General features: G+C 45.5%; 1 protein-coding gene across 1 annotated transcript in view; it reads left to right on the plus strand.

The window, feature by feature from the left end:
• Positions 1-25,218, plus strand: part of ZnT63C (solute carrier family 30 member 1) — an 83,773-nt gene that overhangs the window by 16,820 nt on the left and 41,735 nt on the right. The window contains exon 2 of the mRNA XM_037420283.2: positions 15,276-15,487. Coding sequence (XP_037276180.1) covers positions 15,293-15,487 — 195 coding nt within the window. The 5' untranslated portion in view covers positions 15,276-15,292. The remainder of the gene's footprint in view (positions 1-15,275; positions 15,488-25,218) is intronic.

The following is a 25,218-nucleotide window of genomic DNA, read 5'->3' on the forward strand; positions in this document are numbered from 1 at the left end:
GTGCCATATTTGGTGAATGAAAACATCAACTATGTTCTTCACAGCCCCTTCAATCCCTTCGCTGCATACATCTTTTAGAATCATGAGGAAGTCGTCAATGTATCTATAGACTTTGACTACGTGCGAGTCCTGAATGTGGGATTGAATGCGCTTTCCTACAATTGACAGGAAAATGTCTCCGATTCTCTGCAACATTTTTCTGTCAATGACAATGCTGGCCACAGTGGTGCCCCGCGGAAGTGAAACCTCATCTGATGTTGGGTTCGTAGCGGCCACGGCAGCTGCTTTATTGTGAAAGAGAACGACATCGGAAGCTAGAGCTATCTATGTCTTTACCAAGGCAAAGGGGTGAAGGGGCGATCAATATGTCACTCAAGTTGATATCGTTCGACACAACTCTTAAAAACTTTTGTTTATGTGTTGATACCCAGCACCTCTACCACGTATGAGGTCTTAGATTGGATGACCTTTTATTAGGCCCGAGGACCCAGCAGCCGACAGCTATGATGAACCATGAATGAGGATGCTCGTACACAAGAACAATGAGGATACATGATCAATACATGATGATGATAATGTACAGATTTAGAAGTATAATAAATGCCCTCACTAAGCTTACCAATTATTGAAATAATGTCATTTTGAATGTGCAGGCTGGAGTAGAGAGCATTGCTGTCTGCTGTCCATATGTGATTCACCAAAATGGTGTCTCCTCCATTCTCTCTATAACGTAGCAGTGCCCTGAGGTTGCCGTCGTTCTGTAAGGGTTCCTCAAAAGAAAGACGCCCTGAATCCTTATTGCCTCTCAGCGCGAGGTCTTGACGACTGCACAGTACAATTGTCTCGACAATCCCGCTCAGCTTTGCCTTGTTGTCTTCGAGCTCGCCCTTTGCTTGCTGATTAAGCTGTACGTGTACACCACTTGATTTTTCTCTGATAACTCTGAGAAAAAATTTTGCGGCAACCGTTGCTGTCTTGTGGTATTGAGTTCGTGCTTGTTTCTCGAATGTCTAAATGGCATCATTCCACTTCGTAAACAGAACTGTTACAAGGTTCCTAAATGACTGGTGAGAGCCTTTACCCGCTCCGCTCTTACTACAGAAAAGTACACAGGCCTTGCAAAAAGCTCCCTTCTGACGTGAGAAAATGTAAGCCATCCATATCGCTGTAGCCAGTGAGAACAAAACATGTGCATTTTACCGTTCTTGGCTATTGAGACTTCAAACTTGTAGTGTGGTGGCACCATTCATACGTTAGAGTATACCCGTTCTGTGATGTCATCGCCTATATTATTTATTTATTTATTTATTTATTACAGCACTGGCGGTCTGATCTTCAGACCTTAGGCAGGAGGGGGTACAATGAGTACAAAAAAAAAAGGGTTACAATAAACACATATGAAGCATTGAGGCAATAATAACAGCAAAAGGAGAAGAGTACAACGAGTTCATACAAGCACAGCAGCAAGATATTTAAATAACTAGTGAAAACATGAATACGGAAACATATGGAAAAAAAAGAATGCGTCGGGGTTCATGTAAAACTATGCCAGAGCTATGTCCCATGGACTGAAGGGCCTGTAGATAGGATGATAGCGGCGGGCATTCCGCCACAGCTGAAGGGAGGGAATTCCAATTGATTGCAGTTCTCGGGAAGAAAAGAATACTGGAAAATGTTGGTGTGACTAGAGAGCTCACTTACTTTTTTATTATGAAGGGACCAAGTAGGCCGCCAGTGGGAGTCCTTTAGATATGTATCCTTTTTTATATCTAAGTGTCCATGATAAAGAAGGTAAAATAGTTTCATTCGTTCGCGGTATCGGCGATTTGCTAATTTTTCTAGCTCAGCCGTTTCTAGAAGAGATATTACTGATGCTTCCCAGCTGTATTGATTAAAGATAAACCTAACTAATTTCTGCTGTATTTTTTCCAATATTAAAATGTTTCTTTTTGTGTATGGATCCCAAACAGCGGCACAATATTCCAGGAGGGGCCGAATAAATGTTTTATAGGCTAATATTTTAACTTCTGGAGAGGGCTTACTCAAGCGCCTCATTTAGTATCCGAGTTTTTTCATTGCCTTTCTATGTATGTTGTCAATGTGGTCATTCCATTTTAGATCGTGAGAAATGATAACTCCCAGATACTTATAGTTGGTTACTACTTCCAGAGGTTCATTATCAAAACAGTAAGAAAACATTATAGGTGCGTTTCGCGACTAATTGTCATTGCAACAGTTTTCTTTTTGTTGATGGTCATTTGCCACTCTGTGCACCATGTTTGAATTTGCTCCAAAGATTTATTTAATGTTATCTGGTCGGGGGGTGTGGTAATTTCATGGCATATAATACAATCATCAGCAAATAGCCTTATTTTAACGGGTATGTTCTGAACGATGTCATTGATGTATACAAGAACAGAGCCCTGCGGGATACCCGAAAGGACTATTAGTGTTATTAGCAGACATACTGATATTACGACAAAGAGGGCTGACAGTTTCCATGCTGTCTGCGAAGTCATGCATTCTCTCGGCATTCAAGTCTGCAGGTGCCGTGACAGTCCCAGAGGTGAGCCACCTTCTGTTAATACTAGACTTCCTCCCTGGAAGCACGATATGAATGAAAAGAAAAAATGCACATGTTTTTTGACAATCGTTTTTCACTTAATGTTTTCTTACTTCAAGCACACTAAATAAAAATGCGTTCCTCGACCATGTAAACAACATTCATTGTTTAAAGAGTCATCTCCGTAATAGATATTTATGACGAAAAAGGTATTGCTACGTGCCAGTGCCGCCGGTTCCAACAAGCTAAAAGCAGACGCATCTCCCATCAGTTCCAGCGCCTCCCGAACACCACTGCGACGTCCTCGTGTCTCGACACATATCATCCATCAGACACCTGTGGCAACTTGACGCGAATCGTCAGGCGGGAGCTTGAAGCGGCTGCTCCAGCTAAGGTGGGACCAACGTCCCCCGACCCCTCTCCGCCAATTACGTTGCCTCTCATTCAAGCAGTCGTCCGGCAGGAAATCGCCAGCTTGGGAATCTCACCGCCTCCCCGCACCGACTACCAGCCCCGATACACGCCTGCACGTCCCTTCCCGACCGGCTCTCCTTCAACGTTCCGTAATCCGTCCGCATGGCGAACACACGATGACAAGCCGATATGCTTCTCGTGTCACAGAATCGGGCACATTTCTCGCCATTGCAGAAGTCGCTGGGGTCCTCCTGCACAACCGTCCTCTCGCCCCTTCTATGCGCGTCCTGCCTATCGCTATGAGACCAGCCGCGACCATTTTGCCCAGGAACCTGCTTCTGAACACCGCTACTCCCACTCTCCATCCCCCCAACGTCGCCAGTCTCGTTCTTCACAGCCCCGCCGACCATCTTCCCCCGCCTTCCCACGAGGTTCCCCGACGGAAAACTAAGCGTTGCAGCCCCCGTAGGTGGCGCTGCATCGCTTGGACTGACCGAAAATCCTCTTTTGACGATACCGACAAAACGAAACCTCATAGACGTACAAGTAGACGGCGTGCATGTCACTGCTCTTGTCGACACCGGCGCCCAACTTTCCGTGATGACGAGTGATTTTCGCCGCAAGCTCAAGAAGGTTCTCACACCTGCGACCACTCAGTTCGTCCGTGTTGCGGATGGTGGAATAGCATCTATTGTTGGAATGTGCTCCGCTCGTGTGAGCATTGCAGATCGACACACAGTTGTTCTCTCACCGTCCTTGATAAATGCTCCCACGACGTAATCTTAGGCCTCGACTTCCTGTCCGCGCATTCTGCCCTCATAGACTGTTCGGCCAGTACGCTCCGTCTACACTTGCCCGCAACAGAACCTCTTACACAACGGCCAAGTCGCCTCTGCACAACGGGACACGCGCGCCTTCCTCCACAGACACTGACCTACATAGAGCTCGTCTCAATACCACCAGTTCCCGACGGTGACTATGTTCTGACCCCCTATCACCGATGTCCTCATAAACCGTGGCATTACATTACCGTACACCATTCTGTCCGTCGCAGGAAATTCTACGTGCCTCCCAGTTGTCAACTTTAGCTTGACACCTGAAGTTTTGCCACAAGGGATCTCTTTGGCGTTGCTCTGCACCTTAGAAGACAATGCGGTAGATGTTTTCGCGATGGCCGCCCCTTCTGGCCCCCACGCTCAACATCAATCTGCCACTTGCTCCGACAGCGCTATTACTTCAATGATCGCTTCCAACTTAACGCCGCAGCAGACTGATGAGCTCCACCGGGTTCTGCTGTCCTACATCGGCGTTTTTGACATCGGCGGCCGTCCGTTGGGGAAAGCTACTGGTATGAGCCACTGCATAAACACTGGTAATGAGCACCCTATTCATAGGCGTCCATATCGGGTGTCGGCGGCCGAGCGTCACATCATCCAAAGTGAGGTCGACAAAATGCTCGCCAAGGACATCATTGAGCCATCCTGCAGTCCTTGGGCTTCTCCTGTAGTGCACAGAAAGCCATGCACAGAAAGACTGTGCATGGCGTTTCTGCGTGGATTATCGACACCTAAACAAAATTAACCAAAAAGACGTCCACCCTCTGCCTCGAATAGATGATGCACTTGATTGCCTCTGTGGGTCCCACTATTTTTCCTCCATAGACCTTCGTTCCGGCTACTGGCAGATAGAGGTAGATGAAATGGACCGTGAAAAGACGCATTCATCACCCCCGATGGCCTATATCAGTTCAAGGTCATGCCCTTCGGCCTTTGTAACGCTCCAGCCACCTTCGAACGAATGATGGACTCCCTGCTCAGAGGATTCAAATGGTCCACCTGTTTGTGCTACTTGGACGACGTCATCGTCTTATCACCAACATTTGAAACTCGCATAGGGCGCCTCTCAGCCATCCTGAAAATCTTCCGTCGCGCTGGCCTGCAGCTCAACTCGTCCAAATGTCACTTTTGGATGCCATCAAATCACAGTGCTTGGCCATTTAGTAGACGCCAACGATGTACAACCAGACCCGGCAAAAATCAGCGCCGTCAAAAACTTTCCTGTACCACGATCTGCGAAAGATGTACGCAGCTTTGTCGGACTATGCTCCTACTTCCGACACTTCGTGAAAAATTTTGCGCACATAGCGAGGCCGCTTACGCAGCTCCTCAAGAAAGAAGTCCCGTTTTCATGGGGCTCCGAAGAGGCTTCTGCGTTCTCGACTCTCGTCGCTCTTCTCACTACCCCTCCGATTCTGGCACACTTCAACTCTGCTGCCCCTACAGAAATCCGTACAGATGCAAGTGGGCATGGCATTGGTGCAGTGCTGGCTCAGAAACAACATGGCCATGATTGCGTTATTGCATATGCCAGCCGTCTCCTATCCGCCCCTGAACGTAACTATTCGATAACAGAGCGTGAGTGCTTGGCTCTTGTATGGACGGTGGCAAAATTTCGACCTTATCAATACGGACGCCCATTTTCGGTAGTTACCGACCACCATGCACTCTGCTGGCTCAACTCTCTGAAAGATCCATCAGGCCGCCTTGGTCGCTGAGGTTTGCGCCCGCAAGAGTTTTCCTATATGGTGGTCTACAAATCTGGCCACCTACACCGTGATGCCGATTGCCTCTCCTGGTACCCTGTCGACGATCCTGAGGACACTGACGAGCCCACGGAGAACTCTATCTTGTCAGTGTCCGACTTCCTTAATATTGGGGAAGGACAGAAGCGTGATCCAGAGCTGCTTGACATCATCAGCTGTATGGAATCCTCCACAAATGATGCTTCCGTCCGCTACTTTGTCATTCAAAAGGGTGTGCTATACCGTCGCAATTTCCGACTAGACGGACCCGACCTTCTCATTGTTGTGCCTAAGCATTTGTGCCGCTGTGTTCTCACCGAACTTCACGACGCTCCCACGGCTGGACACCTTGGCGTATCCCACACGTACGAGCGCGTCCGGCGCCGTTTTTTCTGGCCAGGCCTTGCTCGTTCGGTATGCCGATACGTTGCCACGTGTGACCTATGCCAACGTCGTAAAACACCGTCGCTACTACCCGCTGGCCATCTTCGACCAATTGACATACCCGCGGAACCATTTTACCATGTTGGGTTAGACCTGCTTGGTCCTTTTCCCACATCAACATTGGGAAACAAATGGATAGCCGTTATTACAGACTATGCTACGCTATTACGCGAGCTCTACCGACCAGCTGTGCAACCGACGTCGCTGACTTCTTATTACGGGACGTTATATTGATTCACGGTGCTCTGAGACAGCTTCTCACAGACCGTGGCCGTACATTTCTATCCCAAGTCATCGCCGACATTCTGCGTTCTTGTTCCACGCAACACACACCGACAACCACTTACCACCATCAAACAAACGGCCCCACAGAACGATTTAACCGCACTTTAACAAATATGCTCGCTATGTATGTGTCGCCCGACCACCGAGACTGGGACCTTGCCTTACCCTACGCAACTTTCGCGTATAATTCATCCCGTCACGACCCAGCGGGCTTTTCGCCGTTCTACTTATTGTACGGAAGAGAGCTGACTTTACCACTGGACACAGTCATCTCAGCTCACATCTCTCGTCCACCAGCGAGTATGCCCGCGATGCGATTGCGCGAGCCAATCATGCCCGTCAGCTCGCTCGCACTCGGCTGATGGCGTCGCAAACCAACCAATGTCGTCGGTACGATGCGGAACATAGAGACGTTCATTTCGCTCCCGGTACCCTCGTTTTACTCTGGTCTCCTCATCGTCGGCTGGGCCTATCCGAAAAACTTCTGTCTCATTACACGGGACCCTACCGTATATTGCGTCAAGTAACACCTGTCACCTACGAGATCAGCTCCATCTGTCCATCATCATCTACAAGGCGGCCCAGTGATATCGTACACGTCTTGCAGATCAAGCCCTACAATAATGCATCAGATAACGACCTTTAAAGCACCGGGACGGTGCCTCCGCCGCCGGGGGTCATGCTACGTGCCAGTGCATGGAGCTGAAAAAGACAAAGCAGATAGACTGGCGCGAGCTAATCTGTGTGGCTGGCGCTGCTCGCCTAACCGGCTGAAAATACATCGGTGACTACCCCTCTGAGTCAGTCTCCTTCCCGTAACAGTATCATAGCATTGCTGAAAGCTCACAAGTAGGATATTATGAAGTGCCCTCTTCAAAGCAAACGTAAAAAACAAAGACAATAAGAAACAGGAGACTCACCTTTGGAGCTTAGCGAAAAAGCTTGTCAATTTCATCGTTGACCCTGGTCGCTTCCCGGCCGTTTAAGTTGAAACCTGGCTGGCATCATTTTTCTTCATGGTGTTGCGACTGGAGGAATTTGACCGGACTGGAGCCATCCAAGTCTTAGGGTGAAGTTGAGTAGAGTAGTCAATGCTGATATCAGGAACGCAGATTTACATAATTTTAACGTGTTGAAGGTAGCGTAATACTACATGAATAATAGAAGCATCCTTTCAGCATCTCGGCGCTCGCGTTTTAAAGCCTAGGTCTTCCCAAGATCCCCTGCAGGGGAAAACAGCAGAGTTCAAGGCAGTTTAATGAAAGTAGTAGTCTTCATCTCCGCCCTCAAATGGAAAAGTCAGACACCTCCTCCTTCCCAGTGCAAAAAAGAAGGAAGAGGCACGCCTAGTTCGTCCCACGGTTGAGAAGCGCAACACTAGACACAAAGCAATTGTACAGCATAACACAGCACAATGAAATGATGTAGTGTCCCATGTGCAGCGTTGACTCATCGATGTGGCTGTGGTGTCGGGCAAGCTGCGGTGTGCAGGAATTGAAGCCGAGAAGGCTCCTCGGAACGTTGTGGTTCGTGAAGAGATGTCTCAGATGCTCGGCCTGGTGCACCTCGATGAACAAAGTAACGCAGAGTTGACCACCCCTCCTAAGCAGCTCTGACTGCAAATAGCCCTTCCTAGGTTGGTCGGGCGTGTCCAAAGAGGTTTTAACGAAGGGAGCCGCCGGGCCTAAAGAATTCGCAGTACGACTGTCGTGTTGTTGACGCTTCAAGACATCTCGGAGAGCTTTGCAAAGCCGGAACAAATCAGGGTAGATTTAGCCGAAACAATTTCACGCGTCCAAGTGGCGTCAAAACATGGAGGCTGGTCACAACAATGACTACGTGCTCTTGTGATTAAGCAACCCTTGACATTATCTTGCTTAACCTGATGGAACAGAACGTTGGGGCTGAATCATGCCTCATCGTTCGGAACAGCCATGTCTAGTACACCATCTATACAGGCACCATTGATTTTCCCTTCGTTCCGGTGCTCGACAATTCTGCGCTGGCAGCTGCAGAAAAGATGTGGGGCTCTGCGCAAGTGGACTTGAGCATGAGGTTTATCATAAACGAGAGGTTAAATAAGCACGCGTCCCCGTTTTCAAATGACAGCACAATAACCAGGCATCGGAGCACTCACCATTCCCGCGCGACAGAGTGCGCGCTTCGAAAAAACAAACAGAAGTATCAAAAAGCCATTTACCCTTTTCGCAGAACATGCCACCGCAACAACATCGCGCAAGTTCGGGAGAATTCAAAGTGGCACCGTTTCATTCCACAGAATCTGTGAGAATGATGTAGCCCTTTCCCCACAGATTTCGCTGTGCTACGCATATACAAATCATGCAGAAGCTTCCCCGACTTCCAGCCTGGTCCCAAGCGCGCGGCGTCGGAGGCACGGAAGGTCAGTCAGTTAGGCATCAGTTGGGAAAGCCTGTTCAAGAGATAACGTGGTTCGCTAGACCAGAAGAGACGTCGTAGATGATGTAGTGTAGTCAGTAGCATTGCTGAAAAGTATCAATAGATGACGCCATGGGAGCAATCACAAGTTTTGAAGAGGGTCGCCGAGGAGACGTGATTACCTCCTACTGTGAAGGAAAATGAACCATCAGTGCTGTGGCCTAGGTGGAGTTATTTGTCAAGCCGGTGAATATGATAGGATTGTCACGCAGACCAGCGTAACAAGGCTCAGATATGAGGTGGAGCACATGGTGAACAAACAATTTGTTCTGATTGCAAATGCGACATCTAAATCACTGCTTCTTCTTTCGGAAACCAATGATTGACCCATTGCTGTTTCTGTAAATAATAAATACAGGACGTTCAAGCTAAGCGCCCTTGCACGTCGGTCGAACCGAACCAATACATGCTTGGGCTACGATAACTTTTGTCATTTACCAGTGTCAATTAATATAATCAAGTGCGTCTGACGAGCGCCAATTTGGCAGAATGAGAGCTTGAGAACATGAAGCAAAGCATTAATTCGCTCAGTGTCGGAGTGGCTCGTCTGTCCCAATGCACGGCGGCGATCCATTGCTTCTGTAGCTCTTTCTCATAAGGCCTTGCGGTAAATAAGTAAAGCCGTGTTGTGGACGAGCTTGTGTATGCCCTGAGCACCCCACCCCAGAGCAATTATTTGACATCTGTAGAAGTTTAAGCCTCCACAAATACAAGAAACGTTTCTATTTTCTTATGGAAATGGGAACAACGTGGTACCATACGTACAATGACGTAAATAACAATGGTGGTCGTCTGCTTACTCTCCCGAGAGTGATGAGCAAGTTCGCCAACTATGACGCAAAAGTCGAATAACTGTAGAGCCGCATAAAACTCATTCAGTAGGTGGATGTCCCTACAGTAACTAATTGTTTACTCTTTCCGCACGCGGGCGCCTGCCCGAAGACAGAGTCATGGGGTCCACATAGGCGTGAGTGGAGTGGAACGGGTTAATGAATCATCGAATCTACTGCATTCTGTGCTAAAGTTCCCTTTGCCAAGCTCTTTGTGTATACAGTGCTTTGGCTGTCCCCCCTCAAAGGACGATCTTTGACAATATGTAGACAGCATGTGGTTGTAGGCTTGCGAGTCACTTTGATGTCTTCTTTCCTGTACGGGCAATAATTTCGCTGACGCCTGAGATTATATGAGTGAGCCGTGTTTCTGTTATGGTGTTGATTCACGGGCCGGACACTGAATTTTTCGGCCAGCGTTGCCGTGCTTTCAGAATAAAGTTGTTTTGGCAGCTGTTCTTGGAGAGTTCCATGAATAGTGTTTGCTTTTTATTTGTTTAAATGCACACGCCGCTACTTGTACTTGTGCCTTTATACTCTGTCGACCGACTGGGTGAAGACAAGGGCCTGTGGCACGCCATACCTGCCTGGCACATTCTTATGGTTGAGGGCAACCTTGTGAATATATGGCATCATTGCAGGTATTGCGGTCATCGTTTGAGTAGTAAGTGCCACTGCTTTCTTCTTGCCTTTTATTTTCAGCAAGGGAGTCTCTGCCGCTGACGTGCCACGGAAACTTGCCCTGTTCAGGCAGTGCACCTGCTTATCGAAAGCAATCTGCATCATGTGAACTCACACTTTATTTAGGGCCGATTGCAGGCAGCACATTGCAACGCTTTGCTTTAATGGTCTTGAGGTGGCTGGATCAAAGAGCCCTACCCCCTCTTTCACACTGGCAAATCAGCTCTTTCAGGAAGCCAATCTTGGATCTAAAAACTGCAAAGTGTTCCCAAGCGAAAGTTTATGCTGCATGAAATAAAGCCCCTTGCCCTGCTGTCTGAAACATGTTTGTCATGGAACCATTTCGATAAGGAACAACTTTTAAGATCGTCTTTGTATCTAAAAACTTCTGAAATGTGCAAGCTGTCATGCTGTTCAACTCTTTCGTTACTGCAAGAAAATGGTCATTTGTCAGATGTCTAAGGAAGAAAGTTCTTGCCGTTCGGAAAATTACTCTAGCATGTATTGCAGCATACCAAATTATGCATAAAGAAGTGCTCTTCTTAAAAGGTATATGTTGTAGAGATACAAAAACAATGTGGAATGTATAAAATGTTGAAAATGTTGAAACAGAGCGATGGAAATCACTATAATGCAAGAACATTCAAAAGAAAGGAAAGTTGGAAGGTACATTTTGAGGATAAATATACCCTATACCCTAAAGCAGTAGTATGAAAAATAATAAATGCTCTACTCAATGTTTTTTCTAACACGGAGAGAAAAACTTGAGCCAAGGTACTGATTCATTGCTCATGTTATATAGTGACGCACTTCCTAATTTTGTTGAGACACAGTTGCACGTTTGGCATAATTCTTTTTTTGGAAGAGCCTGCCGGTGTTTCAATTTAGGTGGATGCCTGGATGTGAACAATGCCTATATAAACTACAAGTCCAGTGAATTTCACCAGTTACTCTGGCATCGCCTCTTTCGATGAACCGCATCTGTCTGCATAGGTTGGCTTCCCGAAATATGCATCTGAGCATATTTACTTGTTTAGAAAGTGTCTCCTTACAGCAAGGGCAGCAGAATCTTGGAAAAATGCTAACATCATCTTAATCCATAACAAAAGGTACAACAAAGAATTGAAGAATTACAGACCAGTCAGCTTGCTCTCCGTCATATCCAAGCTATTTACAAAGGTAATTGGTAGTAGAATTAAGACATTGGAATTCAATCAAGCAAAGGAACAAGCAGGATTTCAAACTCAACTATTGACCACATTCATACCATCAAGAATCAGGTGATACAGAAATGCCCAGAATGCACCTGACCACTATACATAGCCTTCATAGATTGCAAGAAGGCATTTAATTTCGTAGAGATATCAGCAATCATGCAGACATTGTGGAGTCCGGGTGTCGACAAAACATATATAAACATCCTGGAAGAAATCTACAGAAAATCAGCTGCCACCATAGTGCTCTATAAAGAAAGCGACAGACTACCAATAAAGAAGCGTGTAAGACAAGGGGATGCGATCTCCCCAATGCTATTTACCGCGTGCGCGCAGGAAGTTTTCAGAGGCCTAGAATGGGAAAAGTCGGGGATAAGAGTTAATGGAGAGTATCTTAGTAACCTGTGCTTCGTCAATGACTTTGCATGGTTAAGTAACTCGGGGGACGAACTGCAATTCATGATTACCGAATTAGACATGGAGAGCAGAAAGGTAGGTCTTGAAATTAATCTGCAGTAAAGTAATGTACAACCACCTCTGATGAGAGCAGTGCTTCAAGATAGGCAACAGTGCACTTTAAGTTGTAAAAGAGTACATCTACTTAGGACAGAAAGTAACCGTAAGAACGCTACAATTGTACAGATAATCATCTAAGGTCTGTTCAAATTTCGACAAATCGTTCTGGTCAACAAACTCACCGCAATTCATTCCACATTTAAATTGTATTAGGGAAAAAGGAGTATTTGAATCTATCCGTACGAGTCCTGTACGTTTGAATGGCCCTGTTGTGGTTGCTTCTTGAGCCCTTTTTACCTGTTGGCAGTAAGTATACTTCCTTGCTAACATTTATTTGGCCATTAAGAATTTGAAATAATAGTTTCAGACGATTTTTCTGTCTGCACGTTTCTAACAAATGGAGGCCAGAATAATGGAGCATTTCTGTAACCGATTCCGTCCTTCGATACCGGGAGCATATAAATCGCACCGCGTACCTTTGAATTTTTTTCTATTTGTTTCTTTAAATGATATTGATGAGGGCTCCATACCATTGACGCGTACTCAAGAACAGGCGTTATAAAGGTTTTATAAGCAGCAAGTTTCACATCGGCTATTGCACCTGCTAGTTTTTTTTCGTAGAAAACATAGCCTCCCATATGCCTTTGAACAAACATTGTTAATGTGTATGTTTCAAGATAAATTTTTCATGATCGTTAATCCTAGATATTTAAATTGAACAGTATTTATCAAAGACTTGCCTCCGATGGTGTATGAAAATAAAAGACGGCTCTTCTTTGTTGTAATATTTGTGTACGCCGATTTAGAATAATTAATATTTATATTCCATTTTTCACACCATTTGCTCAAGGCCTGTAAAAATATGTAAATTTTAACTTGATTCTCTTTGTTTTGTACAGTGGAATAAAGTAAACAGTCATCTGCAGATAGTTTAAGGTGCACACCTAGCTCCATAAAGCAGAGATGTCATTAATATACACCAAAAACAAGAGTGGTCCCAGAACAGATCACTGCGGAACTCCCGAAAGCACTGACAGTGAGTCAGAGACATGCCCATCCAATTTTACCTGCTGCTTGCGATCAGTTAGCTATGCCTTAATCCACTTTATAACAGTGACATCAAGTCCGACTGTTTCCAGCTTGTAAATTAGCTTATTGTGTGGCACCTTATCAAAGGCTTTGGCAAAATTTATGGCTATTACATTAATCTGCTCCCTAGTATCAATTGCCTTAGCGAAATCGTGAATCATCTGTATGAGTTATGTGATAGTGGAAAAGCTTGATCTGAAGTTAGGTGGGCAGATGAGATTAGGAAGTTTGCAGGTATAAAGTGGCAGCAGCAAGCACAGGACCGAGTTGACTGGCAGAATATGCGAAAGGTCTTTGTCCTGCAGTGGGCGTAGTCAGGCTTATGATGATGATATCTACTCGTGTATTTCTTGTAAGTAGAACTGAAAAAAAAAAAAGAATGATAACACGTGTTGTCCTAAAACACCTCCCGCCGCTCTGTATTGTGGGGTTAAAGTGTGATATGGGTGGTCTTGTTGTGAGTAGAAGCCTTGCAGCTGGCGCTCGTATATCGTGCCTCAGCGACATATGAACCTTGCACGAAGGCAGAGTAGCTCTAAAATGATGCGCAAAGGTCAGCAGCTATGCACACATGGCAGAAGAAACCACTTGAGTCTGTAACTGAAACCAACTCTGGAATGGCTGCAGATGTCCCAGGCTGACAGGAAACATCTTAGCCGTCGGAGCATTAAGCTGAAGTGCTGTCATCTTCGGACTCAAAGCCCGGTTGAACGATAGATAAGAGAGGCGCACGTTTTTTTACGACCCATGCCCTTCTGATGACTAGACCATGGTAGCGACTAGCAACACTTGATGTAGTCCTGTGTTTGATATAACAACGTAATTGAAACCAAAGCTGCTGGAAACTGGTTCTGTTGGAACATATGTGCCTATCGTACGTTTTTCTTTGTACCACATCCACTGTCCTGCTGCATGCCTTGTAAGAGGGGCCCGAATCTCCGTCAAGTGAACGATGTTTTGCTTTTTGTTTGGGCCTGCTTCGTTTTTTTGTGTATGGCAAGAAAAATCTAATAAAATAAAAATTGAATTGAATTGAAAAGGCTACCTCCACATGTTGCAGACCTTCGGAATTTGTTTTTGGTTGAATAAATCTTTCCCGACTTCAAATAACAGCTCTCTAGAGAACTGACATAAATTTTAGGCAGTTATTACCACTCAACATTGTGAGATTGCAGAGCTGACACCTTTATTAGATATTTGACTTGCAAGGGCTTTTTGGACTGCAGAACTTTGATGTTACTGAAGTGTAACCACGAGCGGCATGCATATCTCTCGAATTGATCAGTCGAGTGCATATTTCCTACAAAATGTGCACATTGGTTCGTGGAATTGTCTGTAAAAAATTACTATGTTGCCCAAACGAGCAAATTCAAGGAGAAAAATGAAAGGACAGGGAGGTGAGCCAGTTGGACAAATTCCAACGGATTTCTAAAGTGTAGCAGCTGGACCAACAACGAGGAGGTGCTGTGTGCATGAGAACCAAATTCATCACGGCGAAATTCACGATTCAACGCATTCATCACCGGCGATTGAAATGAATAGAAAGAGTTAAAAAGCATCTGTGAGTTTGCTGTCAATACTGGCTACAGGCTTATGACACAAAACTGGAGCTAGGCATGAGATTTATGTATATACTGTGAATATTTGTAACAAGAGCTGTGTCATGCAAAAGCTGGATGAAGCGTGCATTAGCAAAATATCATTACAGCTGTACTTTTCGCAGATTAGATTTCTTGAGCGTTAGTTGCCATGTTAAATATGTTTGTGGTTCTAGGTACGTGCGTTGTGTTTCAGTATGGTATATTCTTAACAACTCGACATAAATCCAGTTGGAAGTGCGGCCTGTGTAGTTGTCCTCAACTTTTATTGTATGGGTTTTTTTAGCGGCAAATATGCCTTCAAATGCACTCCAACCAGGCCATGAACAAGTTCTCCTTGAGGGTGACTTTCTACTCTTTGCACCTTCTTTTAAAAATACAGGCATTGTTTTACCATGTTTTTTTATCTTGTACGTGTGTCATTTACACCACTGGGGTCGTCACTGTCGCCGTCTTAATTTTTATATATTTCAAACTATTTTCATCGCAGTGTTTTAGGACAGCCCTGCCGCTGTGTTGACCATTATTTCACTGAATACTCGTGACCGTTGTGGTGCAGCTGTTTGACCCTTTGTATCAGATACCACCGTTGTCCCTGTGCAGGTGCCCTCTTGGAAGTGATGGGGGGCTGCTGCTGTCACCGGGCTGAGCTTGGGCGTCGGGGCCGGCTGCTGCTCATGTTCGGCATGACGACGGCATTCTTTCTTGTCGAGATCATCGTCGGCTACGTCACCAACTCCATGGCCCTGGTGGCAGACTCCTTCCACATGCTCTCTGACGTCATCTCACTTGTCATCGCTTTTCTCTCCATCAAGGTGAGCCATGCCTGATGACAGTGGAATGAGAAATCCCAAGACATCTTTCTGCCTTCATTGTCTGGGATGAGTTAAAGGTAGTGTGAGTTGGGCTCACCTAAAAGGGAACACAGGTGCATTTTTGACCATGTTGAGGTAATGCTGCTTCTAAATAGTATTAACTGTCTTGTAACAGCTAGGACGGTTCATTTTGCTGAGAGACTTGTCAGTAATTTTAAGTAAGCAATAAACAATGCATCACAACAGAAATCGAAACAGGGACTCGCTCTGTGCTGGGTATGCAATGACGTCATGAGAGACTCTACATGCCACCATGGCTGGCTAGGGCAGGCTTCTTCATCGTGCAGAAAGCAAGCTAGTGGTGTCGTCCGGCACAGAATCAAGCCGTGCCCGCTCGCTGAACTTACCAGTGACAAATTCAAAAGTTCGGCGATCAGTGGATTGTAGCTACTATCTGAGCGCGGAAGCATCGGCTTTTGATTTTGAGCTTATGCGCCCTGGATCGATCTCCTTGCTGCTCATTGTTGCGCGTGCTTACTGCAAGAGATGATGTCAGTGACGACTAACACGCTATGCTGTTGAGAAAACCGAATAACCGTGCTCACATTCTTGTTGTCTCGAAAAAGGCACATGCTGCAGTCATCTGCTGAGCGAGGCAAGGTTGGAACAGAGCTGGCACGTTATGCCACATACTGAGAGTGGCCTGTGTTTACAAGCCTGATTCTGTAATTGGCTACTAATGTCCAATATACTTTTTCTAAGAAACCAAAATACTTGCGGTTGTAAAATTTAGCACATATCAAGGTATCGAAAAGAGTATATGTTGAAAGCTTATTCAAATAAGTATCTAAAAATCGCTGGAGTTCTCCTTTAAATCTGTACTGACACAATTCTGAGACATCCAAAGGGGACATTATTTTTGTTTGTTTTCCAGGTAACGCTCTTCACATTCTAGACTCAGACAAGACGTATAAAATATTTTACTTTGATTTCGAAGTTTTCGTCGCTGAGCATCGGCAAGTGAGCCTCACCACAATGGGCATTATCCCGATGAGCCAACACTGCTCCACTGAGTTTGCCAACTCTGCATCTCACATGAAGCCTAAATTACAGAAATCACTGTCGTGTTCGCTGGAAACAGTCCGCTGATTGTTGTTTACGTGTACCATAAACCAATGGCAGATCTGGCACTAATATGTGGCAAATCGCTGTCTTTCCTCGACGTCACACTGTCATGATACGTCACGGAAAAGCTACCTCCTCGTTATCGAAACTGTAAGTGTCTTTTTGAGGTAGCGGTATGAAAATATATTCGATGCATTATAAGGTACCACAGTAATCTTTTTAGGGTTCTCGAAACTCATGTCTATGTATACAGCAACAATCCCAAAGTATTTTAAATTCGTGTCAGTAGCCCTTTAGGCAGTTGCTCCTGTGTTGTTCTTGTGTTAGATACAGTTGAATCCGAGTATAAGAAACACTGATGTAAGAGACGCTTGGTTTATAAGACACACTAGTGTGCTACATTAGAGTAGAGGTTGATAAGCAAATGCATAATCCAGTACCCTACTTATCCAGCTTATGCATAATCCAGTACCTCGCAAGAAACTACTAGAATGGAAATAATGGAGGGAATCTCAGATTATAACCTAATTTATTGCACTGTAGATGTGAATGACTATAAATCTCATCAACAGGCGTCGCTTTATTATTCTGACTTTACTCATGCTGACGACACAAGCATAATCGATTGTCTTGCTTTCGAATATGATTCATTCGTATCACTTACAGATAAGCTATCCATTGACATCGAAACACTGGAGTAGATTTACAGGCATCATGACGTCATGCATAAAACGCTACGTACCGATCAAAAAGAAAAAAACTGGGCGACTGAACCCCTGGATAACACGGGACGTCATACACGGGAAACGAAAGGTAAAACGTCTAAGAAAAAAAAAAAACTGAACACGACACTAACTATTCTTAGTAGACACTATCTGACTTTAGCTGTTAGCGACATGAGAAGTAAACTAAAAGATTCTAAAAATAACTACTTTGCAAAGATACTTCCCACATTTTTGATAAGGGTTCCAAATAAATTTTGGAAATATATAAATTCAAAGAAAGAAGATGAGCTCATGCGTTCTTCTGACGACAACAACGATCTTGCCAACTCCTTCAATGATAACATTCAGTCAGTTTTTACTGTAGATGACGGAATCGTACCACTCATACAATCTTCAGACCATTCACCAATAGAACACTTAACAATTACCGAGCAAGGCGTGCTCGATCTACTAATAAATATCGATACCAAGAAGGGCCCGGGACCTGACAACATATCAAACATCTTCCTTAAAAGGTATGCAGAATGGGTAGCTAAATATTTATGTGTAATCTTTAATAAATCACTGCAATCATGCACTATCCCCGTAGTATGGAAAACCGCAAAAATTATACCAATACACAGAGCAGGCAGCAAAACCATAGTTTCAAATTACAGGCCAATATCACTAACTTGTTCTCTGTGTATATTGTTAGAACATATGATATTGAAACACATAAGTATTTACCTAGAAAAAAATCATATCCTGTCTCCTGTACAACACGGTTTCCGGAAAGGCTTTTCAACGGTTACTCAACTTTTAGAATTAACACACGATGCAGCCCAGTCCATTAATAACCATAAACAAATTGACCTCATCTTTTAGACTTCTTAGACTGAGCATAGACCAAATGGCATGACCTTGAACTCGAAGAGGCCGTCTGGTGTTACAAACGCAGTCTTTTCTCGGTCTCTCTTGTCTACTTCGATCTTCGAATAGCCTGTCTTGAGGTCCATTTATGAAAAGTATTTATTTGGCATTGTGGAGTCTATCAGTGGTGTCGTCTATCTGGGGGAGAGGATACATGTCGTTCTTTGTGATTTTGTTCAGGCGGCGATAGTCGGTGCATAGTGTTTCATCCTTTTTCTTCACAAACACCACCCTGGGCTCTTTGAAGGCTGCATGATGCCGTCGCATAGCATTTAGTCGCTTAGTTTTTTTATGGCCTCTCATTCTCGCGTCAAAACTCTGTACAGGCTCTGACAGAGTGGCCTGGCATTTTCTTCTGTTACGATTCGATGTTTCGCGACAGGGGTCTGTTGAATTCTCGATGACAGCGAAATGCAGTTCTTGTATTTTGAGAGCAGGTTTTTGAGTGGTTCTTGTTATGCGTAGAAAGGTTCGCTCAGTAACCGGCCATTTTTAGGCGCCGATACCTATGCGGTACCAACAGCTGCTCATACTTGCGAGGTTACACAGGGGAACAACAATACGGCTTGCTAGGAATTGGCTCCTCACAAGTTAGCTCGATATCGTTTTTCATCTAACCTAACCTGGAAACTTCAGATTGAACACGTGTCCTTTTCTGCTTCCCGCATGCTCAACTTTCTAAAACGCAACTTCAGTGATGCTCCTCCAAAAGTTAAAGAACTTTTATATTTCACCAACGTAAGATCCATTACGGAGTACGCCTGCGCCGTGTGGGACCCAGAATTTGAAAATTTATGTACACTGCTAGAACGCGTCCAGAACCGCGCCGCCCGATTTGTAACTAAAAATTATAGTTTTTGCACTAGCATTACATTACTTAAATCAGAGTTGGGCTGGGAAACACTAAGTAAACGTCGGTTGCATCACAAACTTGAACTACTATATCGTATTTATTTCAATAAGACTGGTCTTGATCCTAAAATTTTCTTAATAACCCCGCACTTTGTATCTAAGCGACGCGACCATGAATAGAAAATTCGTGGAATTGATTGCCGTACTGATGTGTACAAGGGTTCTTTCTTTCCCCATTCCATTGAGGCCTGGAATAAACTACCAGGTAGTATTGTTAATTGTACATCTGATGCTCTGTTTCACACGTTTTTGTCGCACATGTAAATTTTTCATTGTGGCACTGCTTGTACATTTGACACGCTATTGTGCAGATTTGTACCACTTATTCTCATGTCAGTTCTCTTTTTCCTTTTCTTTTTTTTTTCCCATATGATGAATCGTATTCATGTATTTGCATATACCCCCCTGCTGTAATGCTTTGTTGGCGCTGCAGGTAAAATGAATGAATGAATAAATAAATAAATAAATAAATAAATAAATAAATAAATAAATAAATAAATTGTGTTCGATCACCGTCGTGTTTCCGGGACGGTTCGAAAACACGTCTCTAAACTCGGAAACAATCATTCTCAGGTCCTCCTTCTGGACTTCACTTAACCTAGGCTCTAGGTTCAACTGCTCCAAGATTACCTCCGATCCCCTTTCGATTACTTCACTAGCACTCAAAATTTCTGCTCCCTCTTCCTCTGAAGCATACAACAGCAGATTACGACCGCTTGACGTTGAACGTATGGTTTCATCAAGTTACTGTGGTAAATTTTCTTCGGCCGCCTTCCTAATTTCACTTCATAATTGGCATCGAAACCTTCATGGGTGCCTCCCACTTGTCCGCGGATTTCCCCGCTCTCTGACAAGTGTCGCATGAGCGTACAAAGTCTTCAATATTCTTCCAGCATTTCGGCCAATAAAACTCAAGGGGAACTCTAGCCTTGGTCTTTTTTATGCCGAGATGCCCGGCCCACGCGTTTTCATGTGCCAGTTCCAATAGTTGGCGACGATACTTTTGTAGCACCAAGAGCTGTTCATATTTGCAACCTTGCACATTTGTGTAGCTCCGAAACAGGAGCCCTGCTTTCTCAAAAAAAGAAACATACTTTTTTCGTTTTTCCCAAGTTTACGCTTCCCATTAGTGCTTTAATCGAGACGTCCTCACCCTGCTCTCGAATGAGCGTTTCTCGATCAACCCTCGACAGCTTATTCCAACTTTCCGCTACAGGCGAGGGCGTTGCACCCCTCTCGCTCTGACTCAATGGCGCCATGTCGTCTCCCCCTGCTACGGAAACCGCGCCAGTCGCTTCGGCGACGGGCCGCTCAAGTGACTGCTCACATGACTCGCACGGAGAATTTCCTCTCTGAGGTTCCGTCGACTCGCCGCCATGGTCACTTGATGGTTTACCACATTGAATAAGATCAAGCTCCTGCGAAAGCTTACGAGCTTGCGAGCGCTTGAGGGCCATCTACGCTAAGTTGGGGAAGAACGATTTACCCTGCTCTTTGAGAAGCTGCTCTGAGTTGTTAGAGAAAAGATAAGGAAAACGACTGGGAAGCGCGGCAGACACAGCCGCTTCGGTGCGAAGCTTACCGAATGTGCCTTCAATGACAACCGTAGCGATTGGTAAGCTTGCACTCTGCTCCTCGGCAACTTGCCTGATCCACGCGTATTCTCCTGTAAGGTCATCCAGAGACACCAATGACGGATGGACAATGTCCATGGTTGCCGCTGAGTCTCGAAGTGCTCAACACGTTTTCTCATTCACACTTGGAGATATGGCTCTAACAACTGCATGTTCTTTTCAGATTCTCGGATTGTTGCAAAAGCAAACTTTTGCTTACAGTTTATCGCGATGTGCCCTTTCTTTTTGCAGTTGTAGCAGATTAGCGGCTTCCGTGATTCACACGCCCGTGTGGTATCAGTGCATTGTTTAGGAACCTCACTCGATTTCTCCGCTTCCGTTTGCCCTTCTCCTACACTGTCCTTCGTAAGAGACAGGTCTTTCTTGAAATAACGATGCGGAGCGGGTTTCCGTTGATCAGGTTTCTTTGAAAAGCCCTCTTTTCTTTCATCCTTTTCCACGCGCACTGCCTTGCTATGAAACTTTCGGCGAGTATAATACTCCTCAGCTAACTCTGCTGCCTTGTTTAGCTGTACTTCCCCAAGTTTGTCCTGCAGCCAAAGTTTGACATCCTCCTCAATGCAGCGGTAGAATTGCTCCAATGCAACGCATTCCACCACTTCATCGTGGTCGTCATAAACACCTTCGCCCTTGAGCCATTCAATTAAATCGGCTTTAAGACGAAACGCGAAGTCAACGTGTGACTCATTCCCCTTTTTAGCATACCGGAACCTTTGCCTGAAAGCCTCAGGTGACAACTTATAACGTCTCAAAAGCACTTTTTTAACCTCGTCATAGCTCTCAAACGCTTCCCCCGACAAGCAAGTTATCGCGTCGGACACTTCGCCGGGAAGAAGAGATAACAGATTCTGCGCCCAAAGAGACCGCTCTAAAACATTTCGCTCACAGACGTGTTCAAACTTGACGAGATACTTCGCCATGTCCTGGCCTACTACGAACGGTGGCTGTTGGTCCCGAATTCTACAACCGCTGACCTGAACTGTCGGAGAAGCTACGCTAGGCGTCTGCGAAAACTGTAGGATTGCCAATTCTATTCCTTTCAACTCGAGGCGCTCCTGTCTCTCGGCCTCCTCAGGCTCGCGATGTTCGCGCCTTTCAGCTTCTTCACATTCGCGAACTTCTCGCCTTTCGGCCTCCTTGCAGCGTGCTTTGATATCCGCCCAGGTTTCATCGACTTCCTCAGCCGACACTCCTTCATCCTTCATGAGCTCAAGGATCGCTTGCTTTGGTTTCGCAGGGCCCAAAGTAATGCCGAGTTCCTCACGAATTTCGATGAGTTCCTTCACTTTAAGGCTCTCCATTGTTCACACTAGCCTCTTGCTGTTTGCCCCTGTTAAGAATCTACTTGCCGTACCCACTATAAGTCTACTAGCAAGACGCACAAGCAATTTTAACACTGCCGTGTTTACACCCTTCGCATTAACTTTGGTTTCAAAGCGCTCTGGCTTTGCTTGAAACGATCAACGCTCACTCTAATGCTTCACACAGCCCTTCTCTAAACTACTACAACCTGAGCTAGAGTAGTCTGGTGAATTGAGGGGAAAACATCAGGCACTCACCGCATCGATGTCGCTGACGCCGGCTGATCCCGCAGCTGCCAACCACTGTTACGAAAGACGGCGACGCCAACACGGTCCCGAAGGCGCCACTGCTCCAATCTCTGCCGACACGGTCACCAGCCGTTTGGTAGCGTAGGTTTCTCAGCTCGCGACTGCTTCTGCGCAGAGCTGATAGACGAGCGGACGAGACGACGGACGAGACGACGGTGAGTTAAACAAAGTTTATGTACAGCATAGATACAGAGGCGTTACAAATTCGACACTGGGGCCGACAGTTTAGAGACACGAAGAGCCGAGCTCTCTTCTCTGACACATAGATCTGCTGCTCGTGACGTGCCGCAGGGCTTTTTTTATATGCACCGAGGGGATTCTTTGAGTAACCACATGTCCAACCAGAAGCGCCGCTGGCCGTGAGGTCAGAATCCTCCAATGGGGTCGCGGCTGGGCCGCATCATTCTCATCGAATCCGGAGCCACTGTGCGTGGTTGCAGCCAAGGACGAGTGACGTCGCCACGCATTGCGTAGGACTCGCCAGACAGGAAGGCGCCTATTGCTGCAACGGGCTCATAGGCTGTGGCGGTGGCTCGCTGTGGGTGCGCGACAGAAAGGCACCTCCGCGTGATGACGCCGTTGAGTTGTTCGCGTCAGGCGGACTCGCGTGCTGGCCTTGACACAGATTGCCTTTTTCAGAGGCATGGACGTTCGGTGTAGACTCTCAGGCATAACAGTGGCGTCCACAAAAGAGTACGTAAATCAAGGTAACGTGCCGACATCTGTGATTCATTTGCGGAATCCAGGTAGCTGTGGCACCTTGACAGATTCTTTCTTGCCAGCACATATTCAAACATAGGCATTTTAAACACCATCCCCAGCTTTCATTGCAGTCGTCCGAGGACTTCAGTTGCATTTCAAGCGTCAGAGCCCAGAAACAGAAAATAGAAACATTTATGTGCTCGTCGGAAAAAGAAGGAAGAAAAATTTGCTGTGTGGCTCTGTTCTTTATTCATTTATTTATTTGTTTATTTATTTACTTACAGTATACTCCAGTCACAAAGTATCATGCAGGTGGGAAATTATATAAATGCAACGTTGTTGTTACTCCTTGTTAAGGCAAGGTACTCAGAATGTGCGAGCAATAGTTATTAATTTTTTTTGCAGAGAAGTACAGTCGAATCTCGATAATGCGAACTCGAAGGGGCTTGAAATTTTGTTTGAATTAAAAAAGTTCGTATTAGTGAAAGCTAAATGAACGGGGGGTTCACAATGCTGTGGCGCATAGGCATTGAGCTAACACACGAGGGGGAAGTTTCAGAAGACTTATATTTATTCACAAATCACAGGACATCTGTCATTAATTGAAGTAATCGGTGACGCGCGTCTGCACCCGTTTGCCTTGCAGCGAGTCAATCGATTTCTCACGCTGTTTGCGAAGCATTTCTACTTCGGCTTCAGCATTCTCCTGGCAAGAGAAGTTGTGCACCGCAATGTCCAGTGCCAACACTCTCTAAAGACTACTGCAACAACTGCTTCTACCCTGCTACCCTCTGCGCCGCAGCTGCAGCGTGGCCAGTACTTGATGAGAAAGGAGAAGCGCTTCCTCGCGGGGAGAAGCAGATCGGCATTTGAAAGAGAACCAACACTTTGCGGCAACTTCTTTTTTTTTTTCTCCGCGCGCGGCATTTAAAGGACAAGGGTCTCAACGTGGCAGAGACTGGGAAAGGGGCAAGCGTGCCACCGGCGCGTCGCAGATTGGCATTAGAGAGGGAGCCAACACTCCGCGACAGCTTTTTTTTTTAAAAAACGATAGTCTTTCTTGGGGTACTTCGACGCAAAAGTTTTGATCTGTCTGTCTGTAGGTTTGTCTGTTTGTCTGCCGAAACGAATTTTCAAATGGTCAAAATTCAATCCCATCCCCAGCGCCCATCAATATTAATATTGATCAAGTTTCAGCGTTCATACTTGTGCGCCTGTCAATTAAAAAGCAATTATTGCGCATATCTGAGGCACAATAACAACACATAAATATTCTGTATGTGTGTTGTCTATATACTAGAGAAGGCATACATAAGTAATTATAAGGATTGTAGTGTTTATCATGCTGCGCTGACAATGCAACACTATGCACAAAACGGCCAACGCTTTGCTAAGATGACAAGGTGGTGGCACCTGCCCGTCGCTTGGCGTTCTACAACTTATCGCCTCCGAGACAGGAGCGCACCTTCCTTCGTTTTCAAAGATAACTACCAGATAGCGCTCATGTCTCACGTGCCTAGATGCGCTCGTTTGCCTTCGCTGCACAGATCGAGGCACTCTGACGCAGGGCCTTCAGAAAACAAATCACTCATTCTCTCGCTCAGGACATGAAATAAACATTTTGTTTACTCTCGACAGATGCGAGACTATCGTCTTTCGACGACATTTGCAGTGAAACATGCAGATACGGGGCAAATTTTTTTTCTTTCCTTTCTTCGCACATGACGTTGAAAGGAAAAGAGTTTCTACGTGGCAAAGACAGAAAAGGGAGAAGCGTGGCACAGGGGCGTCGCAGATCAGCATTTGAGAGAGCAAACATTTCGCCACAGCTTTTCTTCTTTTGCTCTTTTGCGCACAGCGTTGAGGTGGCAGAGGTGCCGCTGCGGGATCGGGCATGGTGCTGAGAGCATTTTCGGAGCCCGGTATGTTCAAATTACCTGTCGCAAGTGCTTGCGCATTCGAATTATAGGGCGTTTTCGCCCATCGGAATACACATAGCTTTGACAGGACCACAGCGTGAGTTCGAATTAACCGTAAGTTCGAACTAAGCGTGTTCGAATGAATGAGATTCGACTGTATATTTTAGAGGTGCGCAAGTTAGGCGTTGCTGCAAA

The sequence above is a fragment of the Rhipicephalus microplus genome, chromosome 2 (genome assembly GCF_043290135.1).
Source record: "Rhipicephalus microplus isolate Deutch F79 chromosome 2, USDA_Rmic, whole genome shotgun sequence".
In the NCBI taxonomy this organism is placed as follows: Eukaryota; Metazoa; Arthropoda; class Arachnida; order Ixodida; family Ixodidae; genus Rhipicephalus; species Rhipicephalus microplus.